Source organism: Panulirus ornatus, chromosome 3 (assembly GCF_036320965.1).
Source record: "Panulirus ornatus isolate Po-2019 chromosome 3, ASM3632096v1, whole genome shotgun sequence".
Taxonomy (NCBI): Eukaryota; Metazoa; Arthropoda; class Malacostraca; order Decapoda; family Palinuridae; genus Panulirus; species Panulirus ornatus.
This window is the reverse complement of record NC_092226.1, coordinates 26214803-26232001: the sequence shown is the minus strand read 5'-3', so window position 1 is coordinate 26232001 and position 17199 is coordinate 26214803. Positions and strand designations below refer to the sequence as shown.

At 40.8% G+C, this 17199-nt stretch overlaps 1 protein-coding gene across 10 annotated transcripts in view; it reads right to left on the bottom strand.

The window, feature by feature from the left end:
• Positions 1 to 17199, bottom strand: part of LOC139761399 (Fanconi anemia group J protein homolog) — a 1968572-nt gene that overhangs the window by 53398 nt on the left and 1897975 nt on the right. For 8 of the 10 annotated variants that reach the window (XM_071685544.1, XM_071685598.1, XM_071685562.1 and 5 more), the window contains 2 exons: positions 15887 to 17091; positions 10983 to 11092 (listed from right to left, as the gene is read on the bottom strand). In XM_071685544.1, the coding sequence (XP_071541645.1) occupies positions 10983 to 11092; positions 15887 to 17091 (1315 nt within the window). Of the gene's footprint in view, positions 1 to 10982; positions 11093 to 15886; positions 17092 to 17199 lie in introns of those variants that run through there. The other 2 variants (XM_071685606.1, XM_071685626.1) reach the window with 2 other exon arrangements.

The window sequence follows — 17199 nt, the reverse complement described above, 5'->3', positions numbered from 1 at the left end:
GATGGGTGATTATTGGTGCATATGCACCTGGGCATGAGAAGAAAGATCATGAGAGGCAAGTGTTTTGGGAGCTAAATGTGTGTTAGTGGTTTTGATGCACAAGACCGGGTTATAGTGATGGGTGATTTGAATGCAAAAGTGAGTAATGTGGCAGTTAAGGGAATAATTGGTATACATGGGGTGTTCAGTGTTGTAAATGGAAATGGTGAAGAGCTTGTAGATTTATGTGCTGAAAAAGGACTGGTGATTGGGAATACCTGGTTATAAAGCGAGATATACATAAGTATACGTATGTAAGTAGGAGAGATGGCCAGAGAGCGTTATTGGATTACGTGTTAATTGACAGGTGCGCGAAAGAGAGACTTTTGGATGTTAATGTGATGAGAGGTGCAACTGGAGGGATGTCTGATCATTATCTTGTGGAGGCTAAGGTGAAGATTTGTATGGGTTTTCAGAAAAGAAGAGTGAATGTTGGGGTGAAGAGGGTGGTGAGAGTAAGTGAGCTTGGGAAGGAGACTTGTGTGAGGAAGTACCAGGAGAGACTGAGTACAGAATGGAAAAAGGTGAGAACAATGGAAGTAAGGGGAGTAGGGGAGGAATGGGATGTATTTAGGAAATCAGTGATGGATTGCGCAAAAGATGCTTGTGGCATGAGAAGCGTGGGAGGTGGGTTGATTAGAAAGGGTAGTGAGTGGTGGGATGAAGAAGTAAGATTATTAGTGAATGAGAAGAGAGAGGCATTTGGACGATTTTTGCAGGGAAAAAATGCAATTGAGTGGGAGATGTATAAAAGAAAGAGACAGGAGGTCAAGAGAAAGGTGCAAGAGGTGAAAAAGAGGGCAAATGAGAGTTGAGGTGAGAGAGTATCATTAAATTTTAGGGAGAATAAAAAGATGTTCTGGAAGGAGGTAAATAAAGTGCGTAAGACAAGGGAGCAAATGGGAACTTTAGTGAAGGGCACTAATGGGGAGGTGATAACAAGTAGTGGTGACGTGAGAGGAGATGGAGTGAGTATTTTGAAGGTTTGTTGAATGTGTTTGATGATAGAGTGGCAGATATAGGGTGCTTTGGTCGAGGTGGTGTGCAAAGTGAGAGGATTAGGGAAAATGATTTGGTAAACAGAGAAGAGGTAGTAAAAGCTTTGCGGAAGATGAAAGCTAGCAAGGCAGCAGGTTTGGATGGTATTGCAGTGGAATCTATTACAAAAGGGGGTGACTGTATTGTTGACTGGTAGGTAAAGTTATTTAATGTATGTATGACTCATGGTGAGGTGCCTGAGGATTGGCGGAATGCGTGCATAGTGCCACTGTACAAAGGCAAAGGGGATAAGAGTGAGTGCTCAAATTACAGAGGTATAAGTTTGTTGAGTATTCCTGGTCAATTATATGGGAGGGTATTGATTGAGAAGGTGAAGGCATGTACAGAGCATCAGATTGGGGAGGAGCAGTGTGGTTTCAGAAGTGGTAGAGGATGTGTGGATCAGGTGTTTGCTTTGAAGAATGTATGTGAGAAATACTTAGAAAAGCAAATGGATTTGTATGTAGCATTTATGGATCTGGAGAAGGCATATGATAGAGTTGATAGAGATGCTCTGTGGAAGGTATTAAGAATATATGGTGTGGGAGGAAAGTTGTTAGAAGCAGTGAAAAGTTTTTATCGAGGATGTAAGGCATGTGTACGTGTAGGAAGAGAGGAAAGTGATTGGTTCTCAGTGAATGTAGGTTTGCGGCAGGGGTGTGTGATGTCTCCATGGTTGTTTAATTTGTTTATGGATGGGGTTGTTAGGGAGGTAAATGCAAGAGTTTTGGAAAGAGGGGCAAGTATGAAGTCTGTTGGGGATGAGAGAGCTTGGGAAGTGAGTCAGTTGTTGTTCGCTGATGATACAGCGCTGGTGGCTGATTCATGTGAGAAACTGCAGAAGCTGGTGACTGAGTTTGGAAAAGTGTGTGGAAGAAGAAAGTTAAGAGTAAATGTGAATAAGAGCAAGGGTATTAGGTACAGTAGGGTTGAGGGTCAAGTCAATTGGGAGGTGAGTTTGAATGGAGAAAAACTGGAGGAAGTGAAGTGTTTTAGATATCTGGGAGTGGATCTGGCAGCGGATGGAACCATGGAAGCGGAAGTGGATCATAGGGTGGGGGAGGGGGCGAAAATCCTGGGGGCCTTGAAGAATGTGTGGAAGTCGAGAACATTATCTCGGAAAGCAAAAATGGGTATGTTTGAAGGAATAGTGGTTGTATGGTTGCGAGGCGTGGGCTATGGATAGAGTTGCGCGCAGGAGGATGGAGGTGCTGGAAATGAGATGTTTGAGGACAATGTGTGGTGTGAGGTGGTTTGATCGAGTGAGTAACGTAAGGGTAAGAGAGATGTGTGGAAATAAAAAGAGCGTGGTTGAGAGAGCAGAAGAAGGTGTTTTGAAGTGGTTTGGGCACATGGAGAGGATGAGTGAGGAAAGATTGACCAAGAGGATATATGTGTCGGAGGTGGAGGGAACAAGGAGAAGAGGGAGACCAAATTGGAGGTGGAAAGATGGAATGAAAAAGATTTTGTGTGATCGGGGCCTGAACATGCAGGAGGGTGAAAGGAGGGCAAGGAATAGAGTGAATTGGAGCGATGTGGTATACCGGGGTTGACGTGCTGTCAGTGGATTGAAGCAGGGCATGTGAAGCGTCTGGGGTAAACCATGGAAAGCTGTGTAGGTATGTATATTTGCGTGTGAGGACGTATGTATATACATGTGTATGGGGGGAGTTGGGCCATTTCTTTCGTCTGTTTCCTTGCGCTACCTCGCAAACGCGGGAGACAGCGACAAAGTATAATAAATATAAATAAATAAATATATATATATATATATATATATATATATATATATATATATATATATATATATATATATATGTATATATATATATATATATATATATATATATATATATATATATATATATATATATATATATATATATATTATGCACCTAGAAGAGTGAATGTTGGGGTGAAGAGGGTGGTGAGAGTAAGTGAGCTTGGGAAGGAGACTTGTGTGAGGAAGTACCAGGAGAGACTGAGTATAGAATGGAAAAAGGTGAGAACAATGGAAGTAAGGGGAGTGGGGGAGGAATGGGATGTATTTAGGGAATCAGTGATGGATTGCGCAAAAGATGCTTGTGGCATGAGAAGAGTGGGAGGTGGGTTGATTAGAAAGGGTAGTGAGTGGTGGGATGAAGAAGTAAGATTATTAGTGAATGAGAAGAGAGAGGCATTTGGACGATTTTTGCAGGGAAAAAATGCAATTGAGTGGGAGACGTATAAAAGAAAGAGAAAGGAGGTCAAGAGAAAGGTGCAAGAGGTGAAAAAAAGGGCAAATGAGAGTTGGGGTGAGAGAGTATCATTAAATTTTAGGGAGAATAAAAAGATGTTCTGGAAGGAGGTAAATAAAGTGCGTAAGACAAGGGAGCAAATGGGAACTTCAGTGAAGGGCGCAAATAGGGAGGTGATAACAAGTAGTGGTGATGTGAGAAGGAGATGGAGTGAGTATTTTGAAGGTTTGTTGAATGTGTTTGATGATAGAGTGGCAGATATAGGGTGTTTTGGTCGAGGTGGTGTGCAAAGTGCGAGGGTTAGGGAAAATGATTTGGTAAACAGAAAAGAGGTAGTAAAAGCTTTGCAGAAGATGAAAGCCGGCAAGGCAGCAGGTTTGGATGGTATTGCAGTGGAATTTATTAAAAATGGGGGTGACTGTATTGTTGACTGGTTGGTAAGGTTATTTAATGTATGTATGACTCATGGTGAGGTGCCTGAGGATTGGCGGAATGCGTGCATAGTGCCATTGTACAAAGGCAAAGGGGATAAGAGTGAGTGCTCAAATTACAGAGGTATAAGTTTGTTGAGTATTCCTGGCAAATTGTATGGGAGGGTATTGATTGAGAGGGTGAAGGCATGTACAGAGCATCAGATTGGGGAAGAGCAGTGTGGTTTCAGAAGTGGTAGAGGATGTGTGGATCAGGTGTTTGCTTTGAAGAATGTATGTGAGAAATACTTGGAAAAGCAAATGGATTTGTATGTAGTATTTATGGATCTGGAGAAGGCATATGATAGACTTGATAGAGATGCTCTGTGGAAGGTATTAAGAATATATGGTGTGGGAGGCAAGTTGTTAGAAGCAGTGAAAAGTTTTTATCGAGGATGTAAGGCATGTGTACGTGTAGGAAGAGAGGAAAGTGATTGGTTCTCAGTGAATGTAGGTTTGCGGCAGGGGTGTGTGATGTCTCCATGGTTGTTTAATTTGTTTATGGATGGGGTTGTTAGGGAGGTGAATGCAAGAGTTTTGGAAAGAGGGGCAAGTATGAAGTCTGTTGGGGATGAGAGAGCTTGGGAAGTGAGTCAGTTGTTGTTCGCTGATGATACAGCGCTGGTGGCTGATTCATGTGAGAAACTGCAGAAGCTGGTGACTGAGTTTGGTAAAGTGTGTGAAAGAAGAAAGTTAAGAGTAAATGTGAATAAGAGCAAGGTTATTAGGTACAGTAGGGTTGAGGGTCAAGTCAATTGGGAGGTGAGTTTGAATGGAGAAAAACTGGAGGAAGTGAAGTGTTTTAGATATCTGGGAGTGGATCTGGCAGCGGATGGAAACATGGAAGCGGAAGTGGATCATAGGGTGGGGGAGGGGGCGAGAATTCTGGGAGCCTTGAAGAATGTGTGGAAGTCGAGAACATTATCTCGGAAAGCAAAAATGGGTATGTTTGAAGGAATAGTGGTTCCAACAATGTTGTATGGTTGCGAGGCGTGGACTATGGATAGAGTTGTGCGCAGGAGGATGGATGTGCTGGAAATGAGATGTTTGAGGACAATGTGTGGTGTGAGGTGGTTTGATCGAGTAAGTAACGTAAGGGTAAGAGAGATGTGTGGAAATAAAAAGAGCGTGGTTGAGAGAGCAGAAGAGGGTGTTTTGAAATGGTTTGGTCAAATGGAGAGAATGAGTGAGGAAAGATTGACCAAGAGGATATATGTGTCGGAGGTGGAGGGAACGAGAAGAGGGAGACCAAATTGGAGGTGGAAAGATGGAGTGAAAAAGATTTTGTGTGATCGGGGCCTGAACATGCAGGAGGGTGAAAGGAGGGCAAGGAATAGAGTGAATTGGAGCGATGTGGTATACCGGGGTTGACGTGCTGTCAGTGGATTGAATCAAGGCATGTGAAGCGTCTGGGGTAAACCATGGAAAGCTGTGTAGGTATGTATATTTGCGTGTGTGGACGTATGTATATACATGTGTATGGGGGGGGTTGGGCCATTTCTTTCGTCTGTTTCCTTGCGCTACCTCGCAAACGCGGGAGACAGCGACAAAGTATAATAAATAAATATATATATTATTTTTTTTTATTATACTTTGTCGCTGTCTCCCGCGTTTGTGAGGTAGCGCAAGGAAACAGACGAAAGAAATGGCCCAACCCCCCCCCCCCACATACACATGTATATACATACGTCCACACACGCAAATATATATACCTACACAGCTTTCCATGGTTTACCCCAGACGCTTCACATGCCTTGCTTCAATCCACTGACAGCACGTCAACCCCGGTATACCACATCGCTCCAATTCACTCTATTCCTTGCCCTCCTTTCACCCTCCTGCATGTTCAGGCCCCGATCACACAAAATCTTTTTCACTCCATCTTTCCACTCCAATTTGGTCTCCCTCTTCTCCTCGTTCCCTCCACCTCCGACACATATATCCTCTTGGTCAATCTTTCCCCACTCATTCTCTCCATGTGCCCAAACCATTTCAAAACACCCTCTTCTGCTCTCTCAACCACGCTCTTTTTATTTCCACACATCTCTCTTACCCTTACGTTACTCACTCGATCAAACCACCTCACACCACACATTGTCCTCAAACATCTCATTTCCAGCACATCCATCCTCCTGCGCACAACTCTATCCATAGCCCACGCCTCGCAACCATACAACATTGTTGGAACCACTATTCCTTCAAACATACCCATTTTTGCTTTCCGAGATAATGTTCTCGACTTCCACACATTCTTCAAGGCCCCCAGAATCTTCGCCCCCTCCCCCACCCTATGATCCACTTCCGCTTCCATGGTTCCATCTGCTGCCAGATCCACTCCTAGATATCTAAAACACTTCACTTCCTCCAGTTTTTCTCCATTCAAACTCACCTCCCAACTGACTTGACCCTCAACCCTACTGTACCTAATAACCTTGCTCTTATTCACATTTACTCTTAACTTTCTTCTTCCACACACTTTACCAAACTCAGTCACCAGCTTCTGCAGTTTCTCACATGAATCAGCCACCAGCGCTGTATCATCAGCGAACAACAACTGACTCACTTCCCAAGCTCTCTCATCCCCAACAGACTTCATACTTGCCCCTCTTTCCAAAACTCTTGCATTTACCTCCCTAACAACCCCATCCATAACAAATTAAACAACCATGGAGACATCACACACCCCTGCCGCAAACCTACATTCACTGAGAACCAATCACTTTCCTCTCTTCCTACACGTACACATGCCTTACATCCTTGATAAAAACTTTTCACTGCTTCTAACAACTTTCCTCCCACACCATATATTCTTAATACCTTCCACAGAGCATCTCTATCAAGTCTATCATATGCCTTCTCCAGATCCATAAATGCTACATACAAATCCATATGCTTTTCTAAGTATTTCTCACATACATTCTTCAAAGCAAACACCTGATCCACACATCCTCTACCACTTCTGAAACCACACTGCTCTTCCCCAATCTGATGCTCTGTACATGCCTTCACCCTCTCAATCAATACCCTCCCATATAATTTACCAGGAATACTCAACAAACTTATACCTCTGTAATTTGAGCACTCTCCTTTATCCCCTTTGCCTTTGTACAATGGCACTATGCACGCATTCCGCCAATCCTCAGGCACCTCACCATGAGTCATACATACATCAAATAGCCTTACCAACCAGTCAACAATACAGTCACCCCCTTTTTTAATAAATTCCACTGCAATACCATCCAAACCTGCTGCCTTGCCGGCTTATATATATATATATATATATATATATATATATATATATATATATATATATATATACACGTGTGTGTGTGTGAGAGTGGGATGGCTGAAAATCCTCCCATCCAGTTTTTACTTTTCCGAAAGGGGGATCAGTAAAGGGGCCACGTGAGGATTTTCTCTCTTAGGCTCATTCCTCTGTTCTTAATGCTACCTTGGTAAAGCGGGAAATGGCAAATATGTACGAAAAAAATGTGTAGTGTGTGTCAGAGGTTTAGAAGAGGAGAAGCAGGAGACCAAATTAGAGGTGGAAGGATGGCGTGAAAAAGATTTTGAGCGATTGAGGCCTGAACATAAAAGAGGGTGCAAGGCGTGCAAGGAATAGAGTGAATTGGAACGATGTGGTATACTGGGGTGGACGTGTTGTCAATGGATTGAACCAGGGCATGTGAAGCATGTGCGGTATACTATAGAAAGGTCTGTGGGGCCTGGATGTGGAAAGGGAGCTGTGGTTTCAGTGCATTACACATGACAGCTAGAGACTGAGTGTGAACGAATGTGGCCATTTTTGTCTTTTCCTGGCACTACGTCACTGGAGGGGTGGAGGAAGGGGCGATGCTATTTCATGTGTGGCGGGATGGCGACAGGAATGGATGAAGGCAGCAAGTATGAATAAGTACATGCATATATATGCATATGTCTGGGTATGTATATGTATGTATACTTTGAAATGTATATGTATGTATATGTGCGTGTACGGGCGTTTATGTATAAATTTGTGTATGTGGGTGGTTGGGCCATTCTTCATGTGTTTCTATGCGCTACCTTGCAGACGTGGGAAACAGCGGTTAAGGATAATAATAATAATAATAATAATAATTATAATAATAATAATAATAATATAATAATAATAATAATAACTTATTTATCATTTTATCGTATTTAATCACTGTTTCCCGCATCAGCAAGGAAGTGCCAGGAAACAGATGAAGAATGGCCCATCCACTCATATACACACATAAATACATAAACGCCCATACAGGTACATATATATATCAACTTATATATATATACACATACAAAGACATATACATATATACACATGTACACATTCATACCTACTTGCCTTCATCCATTCCTGGCTCTAACTCGTCCCACAGAAAACAAAATCACTACCCCCTGCTACAGTGAAGTAGGACCACGAAAAAAAGACAAAAAAGGTCACATTTCTTCACACTCAGTCTCTAGCTGTCATGTGTGTGCATATGAATGTATATGAACGTGTATGTCTGCGTATGCATATATGCACATATATGAATGGATGGGTCTTTCTTCGTCTGTTACCTGGCACTACCCTGCTGACAGGGGAAAGAGTGATAGTGGAGAAAGAATACTTCCCACATATTCCCTACGTGTCAAAGAGGATGTCTAAAAGGGGTGGGATAGGGTTGTTGGAAATCCTCCTCTTCAGTTTGCACTTTTTCAGAAGAAGGAACAGAGAAGGGGGCCAAGGGAGGATTTTCCCGCTAAAGCTCAGTCCTCTGTTCTTGATATGACCTTGCTAACCTGGGAAATGGTGAACATGTATGGGGTGTGTGTGTGTGTGTGTGTGTGTGTGTGTGTGTGTGTGTGTGTGTGTGTGTGTGTGAAAAACTAATAATAATAAAGTTACATAATGTGAAGGTAATGGAAGAATCCACTAGTGCTGATGACAACGCTGCTGTATGCATCCTCATTTTTCTCAGTATGCTTATTTGTTCACTATATATGACTTCTCTTTGCGCAAGGTGTTCGTTAAACATAACCCCCCACTCCCCATTAATAAATCAAAGAATGGGTGTACCAAAACATCAATCAATTGCAAGGGAATAAATAGCATCATTGTGTGGAAATAATGAATATATATATGAGAGGGTTAGGGAGAATGATTTGGTAAACAGAGAAGTAGTAGTAAAAGCTTTACAGAATATGAAAGCTGGCAAGGCAGCAGGTTTGGATGGTATTGCAGTGGAATTTATTAAAAAAGGGGATGATTGTATTGTTGAATGGTTCGTAAGATCATTCAATGTATGTAGAGGTGGAGGGAACAAGGAGAAGTGGGAGACCAAATTGGAGGTGGAAAGATGGAGTGAAAAAGATTTTGAGTGATCGGGGCCTGAACATGCAGGAGGGTGAAAGGCGTGAAAGGAGTAGACTGAACTGAAACGATGTGGTATACCAGGGCCGTCATGCTGTCGATGTATTGAACCAGGGCATGTGAAGCGTCTGGGGTAAACCATGGAAAGTTCTGTGGGGCCTGGCTGAGGAAAGGGAGCTGTGGTTTCGGTGCATTATACATGACAGCTGGAGACTGAGTGTGAATGAATGTGGCCTTTGTTTCTTTTCCTAGCGCTACCTCACGCACATGCGGGGGGAGGGGGTTGGTATTTCATTATGTGGAGGGGTGGCGATAGGAATGAATAAGGGCACACAGTATGAATTATGTAAATGTGGATATATGTATATGTCTTTGTGTGTATATATATGTATACGTTGAGATGTATAGGTACGTATATGTGCGTGTGTGGACATGTATGTATACACATGTGCATGTGGGTGGGTTGGGCCATTCTTTCGTCTGTTTCCTTGCGCTACCTCGCTAATGCAGGAGACAGCGACAAAGTATAATAAATAAATTAAAAATGTATGAGTACAGTATATCAAATGTGCACATATTGAGTCATATGGCTAAGGATACATAGCATGGCTGGCAGATCCAGCAGTGGCGACAGCCTTGACTCCTAAGAAAAAATATTCACATATGCACTCTGTAACACACGTGAGTACAGATCTACCAAACTGTCAAGTACATTAAGTGTTTTTTTTATTTTTTTTTTTGAAAAGTCCCACTGTGAAGGTACACATGATATGGGACCACTGCAGTCAAAGGGTTAAGGAATAAATGTTCAGAGTCTTCAAAATAGAAGCTACAAGTTGAATTTGTGTCTATTTTGCTATAAAGTATATCTAAAATGGAAACCAGAAAGTGTCACTCACACACATCTAGGAAGAACAGCTTCACATGGATACACGTCTAGTAGGATACAATTTAGTACTAAGTTGGGAGGGCAGTTGTTTTGTTTAACACCTGTCGAATCACTACAAGAGCAGTTGTTTAATGTATGACAGGTTATTGATGAGTGTATGTGTTTAATGTCACATTTGTAGGAGGAGAGGAATGCTTAGTATAGACTGATGAATCATGAGGCTGGGATACACTCTTCTTTTCTAGTTGTACGTTGGTTATAGTTTGGTTTGGGTGGGAGGAGTCTATGGCTGTTACAAAGAACCAGGTTCTATGCACAATGAAATGAGATTGTGTTAGAAGTGTTTTTTTTATTATCATTATTATGCAGGTGTGAGTGTATGTTGTTGCTGGGCAGTCAATGTTTTGTGTGGTTTGCTGTTTTGTTATGTTTGCTTTTGACAAGGCATATGAGGATCAGTTTAGTGCAGAATATATGAACTGTTTGTTGGGGATACTAAAGGATGCTTTACCTTGTCCAGAACTAGTGCTGATAAGTGTTCTGAGCATAACTAATATATCTAACACCTTTATGTTAATGTTTATGGTGTGGGGAAACAAATTTCATAAGTGTTTCACATGTGATACCTTGTATGGGTTGAGGTTCTGGTGTGAGTGGGTGGAAGTATTATGAGAGAATGCAGATGGGATTTGTTTCTTTCTTGGGCTTCATGGATGACTGCTGACTTCCATGTGGGGGCAAACATTCTGTTTTGAGTGAGTCAATGTTCTACCTATGAATGGAGACAGTTTATAAACTTTCAATGAAGAAAGTATAAACTTTGGGAGATGAGGCTTAACTTATATACTACATCCTCCTCATAATGTATGTTTGACCAATAACTAATGCACTGCTGAATAGCCAACAGTAGAGTGCTAATGTCAAAGTTTACAAACCTGATCCAAATCGAAGTCATCCAAATCTGAATCGTCAAAAAATACCAAAGGCTTGACATCCAACAGCCTTTTCGTAAATGATGGTGTTCTGCCTACTGTGTTACAACACTCTGAAAATATATAGTACAACTACTGTGAATGCAATGCTAAAACCTCCACACAAACAGTAAATACATTATGAACTTTGGCCAGAACAGGCAATCAAACAATTCTCTAAAAGTATGCACATTACATTATAATATAATGCCTGTGGCCAAAGGGTATAACTCAATTCTGAATATATCATTTTCTACTTCCTGAAAATGTATGAAGTAATACAGGTAGTCAGTATGATATACACTGATCATACCTTTCTTTAACTATACATTTCTCCTTATCTGAATTAAATATCTCACCCTAGAACCAAATTATAAGGGTTTGCTTTTACAAACCATGAAAATTGGTTCAAGACAAAAACCATGCATGGCTGGCAGTGTGTTATCATATTATGGTGAGTATGTAGCAAATCAATCCTCTCTTATCAAAGCCTCACTATAGGCTAACCATTCTGGAAGATGAAAGATGCCATAATGACTTTTTTTTTTGTTTTCATCAACAGAAAAATCCTTTCTAATAAAATTCTAAATTATTTTGACTGAAGACTGTAATTTACACACTGACAAACAATACTAGCAACTGGAACCACTGCAGTTATCAACTTAAAAGTTTTTGATTATTCTAACACATTTCCTCAATTTCACGTTGTCAGACACATACAACTCCAGTATCTTAACAGTGATGTAGTAAGCCTACTAATAATTCACATAGAATGTAAAATAAATACTCAACACAATTCAAATATTACTTATTTTTTAGCAAGCAATCAGCAGTGTGAAACCAAATAAAAAAAGAGGGTGGGCTCTCAGCAGAACCCTCTCATAACCCTTGCTCTTCTTACAATTCTGCCTCTTTTTCCATTAATTTCACCAAAATTTGCTTTTCTGATGAACATTTTCTATTTTGATAACACCTGACAAGTACCTCTCTCATTCAAATTTTTCTACTTTTCTCAGATTCAACAGCCAAATGATATTTCATTAGTCCCTTTCATATTTCCATGTATAATCTTAGCTAAATCTCCATTTCAAAGAACAATTATCATTACTATAATTGACTGCTGTTTCCTGGGACAGCAGAGCAGCACCAGAAAACAGGCGAATAAAGACAGATCCACTCAAACACATTCACACACACACACATATATATTTTATCATTTATTTCATTGTACTTAATCACCGTCTCCTGTGTTAGCAAGGTAGTGCAAGGAAACACAAAAGAATGGCAAAACCCACCCTACATACACATGTATATACTTAAACACCCACACACGGACATATACATACCTATACATTTCAAAGTATACATACATATACATACAAAGACACATACATACATACAATGTACATATTCAAACGTGCTGCCTTTATCCATTCCAATGCCACCCCACCACACGATGTAGCATTCCCCCTTAGGAAAAAAAAAGAAAAAAGAAGACACAATTGTTCACACTCAGTCTTTAGCTCTCATGCGTAATGCACCAAAACTACAGCTCCCCTTCCACATCCAAGCCCCACAAAACTTTCTATGGTTTACCCCAGACGTTTCACATGCCCTGGTTCAATCCACTGACATCATGTCCACCCTGGTATACCACACCATTCCAATTCACTCTATTACTTACACAGCTTTCACTCTCCTGTATCTTCAGGCCCCGATCGCTCAAAATCTTTTTAACTATATTCCTTCCACCTCAAATTTGGTCTCCCGCTTCTCCTCATTCCCTCCAACTCTGACACATATATCCTCTTTGTCAATCTTTCCTCACTCTTTCTCTCCATGTGATCAAATCATTTCAATACACCCTCTTCTGCTCTCTCAACCAGTCTTTTTATTTCAACACATCTCTCTTACCCTTTCATTACTTACTCGATCAAACCACCTCATACCGCATATTGTCCTCAAACTTTTCATTTTCAACACATCCACCCTCCTCCACACAACCCTATCTATAGCCCATGCCTCGCAACCATATAACATTGTTGGAACCATTATTCCTTCAAACATAGCCATTTTTGCTTTCCAAGATAACGTTCTTGATTTCCACACATTTTCAACACTCCCAGAACTTTTGCCCCCTTCCCCACCCTATGATTCACTTGGGCTTCCATGGTTCCATCCACTACCAAATCCACTCCCAGATATCTAAAACACTTCACTTCCTCCAGTTTTCCTCCATTCAAACTTACCTCTCAATCGACCTGACCCTCAACCCTACTGTACCTAATAACGTTGCTCTTATTCACATTTACTCTTAACTTTCTTCTTTCACACACTTTACCAAACTCAGTCACCAGCTTCTGCAGTTTTTCACATGAATCAGCCACCAGCGCTGTATCATCAGCGAACAACAACTGACTCACTTCCCAAGCTCTCTCATCCACAACAGACTTCATACTTGCCCCTCTTTCCAAAACTCTTGCATTCACCTCCCTAACAACTCCATCCACAAACAAATTAAACAACCATGGAGACATCACACACCCCTGTCGCAAACCTACATTCACTGAGAACCAATCACTTTCCTCTCTTCCTTACATCCTCGATAAAAACTTTTCACTGCTTCTAACAACTTGCCTCCCACACCATATATTCTTAATACCTTCCACAGCGCATCTCTATCATATGCCTTCTCCAGATCCATAAATGCTACATACAAATCCATTTGCTTTTCTAAGTATTTCTCACATACATTCTTCAAAGCAAACACCTGATCCACACATCCTCTACCTCTTCTGAAACCACACTGCGATTCTCCAATCTGATGCTCTGTACATGCTTTCACCCTCTCAATCAATACCCTCCCATATAACTTCCCAGGAATACTCATCAAACTTATACCTCTGTAATTTGAGCACTCACTCTTATCCCCTTTGCCTTTGTACAATGGCACTATGCACGCATTCCGCCAATCCTCAGGCACCTCACCATGAGTCATGCATACATCAAATAACCTTACCAACCAGTCAACAATACAGTCATCCCCTTTTATAACATATTCCACTGCAAAACCATCCAAACCAGCTGCCTTGCTGGCTTTCATCTTCTGCAAAGCTTTTACTACCTCTTCTCTGTTTACCAAATCATTTTCCCTAACCCTCTCACTTTGCACACCACCTCGACCAAAACACCCTATATCTGCCATTCTATCATCAAACACATTCAACAAACCTTCAAAATACTCACTCCATCTCCTTCTCACATCACCACTACTTGTTATCACCTCCCCATTTGCGCCCTTCACTGAAGTTCCCATTCGCTCCCTTGTCTTACGCACTTTATTTACCTCCTTCCAAAACATCTTTTTATTCTCCCTTAAATTTAATGATACTCTCTCACCCCAACTCTCATTTGCCCTCTTTTTTCACCTCTTAAACCTTTCTCTTGACCTCCTGCCTCTTTCTTTTATACATTTCCCACTCATTTGCATTCTTTCCCTGCAAAAATCGTCCAAATGCCTCTCTCTTCTCTTTCACTAATAATCTTACTTCTTCATCCCACCACTCACTACCCTTTCCAATTAACCCACCTCACAGGCTTCTCATGCCACAAGCATCTTTTGCGCAATCCATCACTGCTTCCCTAAATACATCCCATTCCTCCCCCACTCCCCTTACCTCCTTTGTTCTCACCTTTTTCCATTTTGTACTCAGTCTCTCCTGGTACTTCCTCACACAAGTCTCCTTCCCAAGCTCACTTACTCTCACCACTCTCTTCACCCCAACATTCTCTCTTCTTTTCTGAAAACCCCTACAAATCTTCACCTTCGCCTCCACAAGATAATGATCAGACATCCCTCCAGTTGCACCTCTCAGCACATTAACATTCAAAAGTCTCTTTTGCGCGCCTATCAATTAACACGTAATCCAATAACGCTTTCTGGCCATCTCTCCTACTTACATACGTATACTTATGTATATCTCGCTTTTTAAACCAGGTATTCCCAATCACCAGTCCTTTTTCAGCACATAAATCTACATGCTCTTCACCATTTCCATTTACAACACTGAACACCCCATGTATACCAATTATTCCCTCAACTGCCACATTACTCACCTTTGCATTCAAATCACCCATCACTATAACCCGGTCTTGTGCATCAAAACCACTAACACATTCATTCAGCTGCTCCCAAAACACTTGCCTCTCATGATCTTTCTTCTCATGCCCAGGTGCATATGCACCAATAATCACCCATCTCTCTCCATCAACTTTCAGTTTTACCCATATTAATCGAGAATTTACTTTCTTACACTCTATCACATACTCCAGTTTCAGGAGTCGTGCTACTCCTTCCCTTGCTCTTGTCCTCTCACTAACTCCAGACTTTACTCCCAAGACATTCCCAAACCACTCTTCCCCTTTACCCTTGAGCTTCGTTTCAGTCAGAGCCAAAACATCCAGGTTCCTTTCCTCAAACATACTACCTATCTCTCCTTTTTTCTCATCTTGGTTACATCCACACACATTTAGATACCCCAATCTGAGCCTTCGAGGAGGATGAGCACTCCCCGCATGACTCCTTCTTCTGTTTCCCTTTTTAGAAAGTTAAAATACAAGGAGGGGAGGGTTTCTAGCCCCTCGCTCCCGTCCCCTTTAGTCGCCTTCTACGACACGTGAGGAATGCATGGGAAGTATTCTTTCTCCCCTATCCCCAGGGATAAATATTAATATTAGTAGGTAATGCTTTTCCTTTTCACAAATCCAGGAACAACTGAATTAACTCCGATCTATATCTAAATCAAAAACTGCAAAATCAAACTGGTAAATACATGCACTAAAGCAAACAGATATTAGTATTCACTTACCTGAACTTTCCTTGCCATAGTGACTGTCAGCACAGCTGCAAGACTTTATTGATCTCTCTGACTCTGATTTACAACCAAGCCTTCCTTCAGGTGTAACAACTGCAGAATCTGAAGAGCACTGTATATCCTGACTAAGTGTTGCATTATTTACCTTCAGTTTGTGTGGTTTCCTATATTCATTTTTCATCACAGGACTTTTTTCATCTTTTGTTAAAAGTTTATTCACATACTCAACATGAGCATCACCCTGATAATGGTCATCAACTGAATTAAAAAGCTGTGGAGAACAGGTTTCTTTATGATACACAGATGCCTCATCTTTAATCTGTGAATCATCAGGATATGTGGCATCAAATTTTAAGCTTTTCCTTGGTAACGATATTTCTAAAACATTATCATGGCTCCTTTTCCCCTTTCCATTACTTTCTGGAGTACTATTTTGAGAAGTTTTCTCATTTATCTCTTTCTCTAATAAAACTTTAAGAGGCGATACACTAGATTTAGAACTGACGTCAATATATCTGAACTTATAAAATTCTTCAACACAAGATCCTAAAGTTCCATCAATTTTCTCATCTTTGTCTTCACTTTCACCTGTTTTTGATTCTTCCACATTTAATAAAAGGGATTCTGTACTTTTTGCTAGATGATGCACTGTGTCAGGTACTGCTTTCATCACAACCTGAGAGTTATAACCATTCTGAGTATCATCAACTTTACAAAGAGTTGGGGCACTAACAAAATAACCATTACTTATATTTCTCTGTTTGCTAAATGTGTTGGTATCAGACATTTCAGAAGGGAAAGCATTTCTTGAGCTTGTTGCCTGAGTTGAAGTGAAAGGAAACCCACCTGATGGAATTACAAGGTCTCCTTCATTAATGTCTGAGTCATTAGAGTGGCGAGCATGTAGACCACCTATTACACTAGTATTAAATTCATCTATGCATGAACCATAATTTTCTTGTGAGGTGAAATTCTCAACATTTTTGCTGCAATCTTCAAATGAATTTTGAGATACAGAATTAATGAAAAGAGTATTTCTGGTAGTCAGCTCTGACTCTGGATCAACTAAAGTCAAGTTTAAAGATTCATTTGTTTGATTAGGATTTAGGGAACTACCAAAACTCACAGAGTCATATGAACTTGTTTCATCAGGTTTCAGAGTATGCAATGTTTTTGAGGAGACCCCAGTTTCATTTAAGCTGAAAATCAATATTTCACAGTAAGAAAATCAATACAAACAAAAAACATATACACTTCTTTTCTCAAATAATACAAACATTGTTTGTCTTCAAATAAAGGAATCAGCA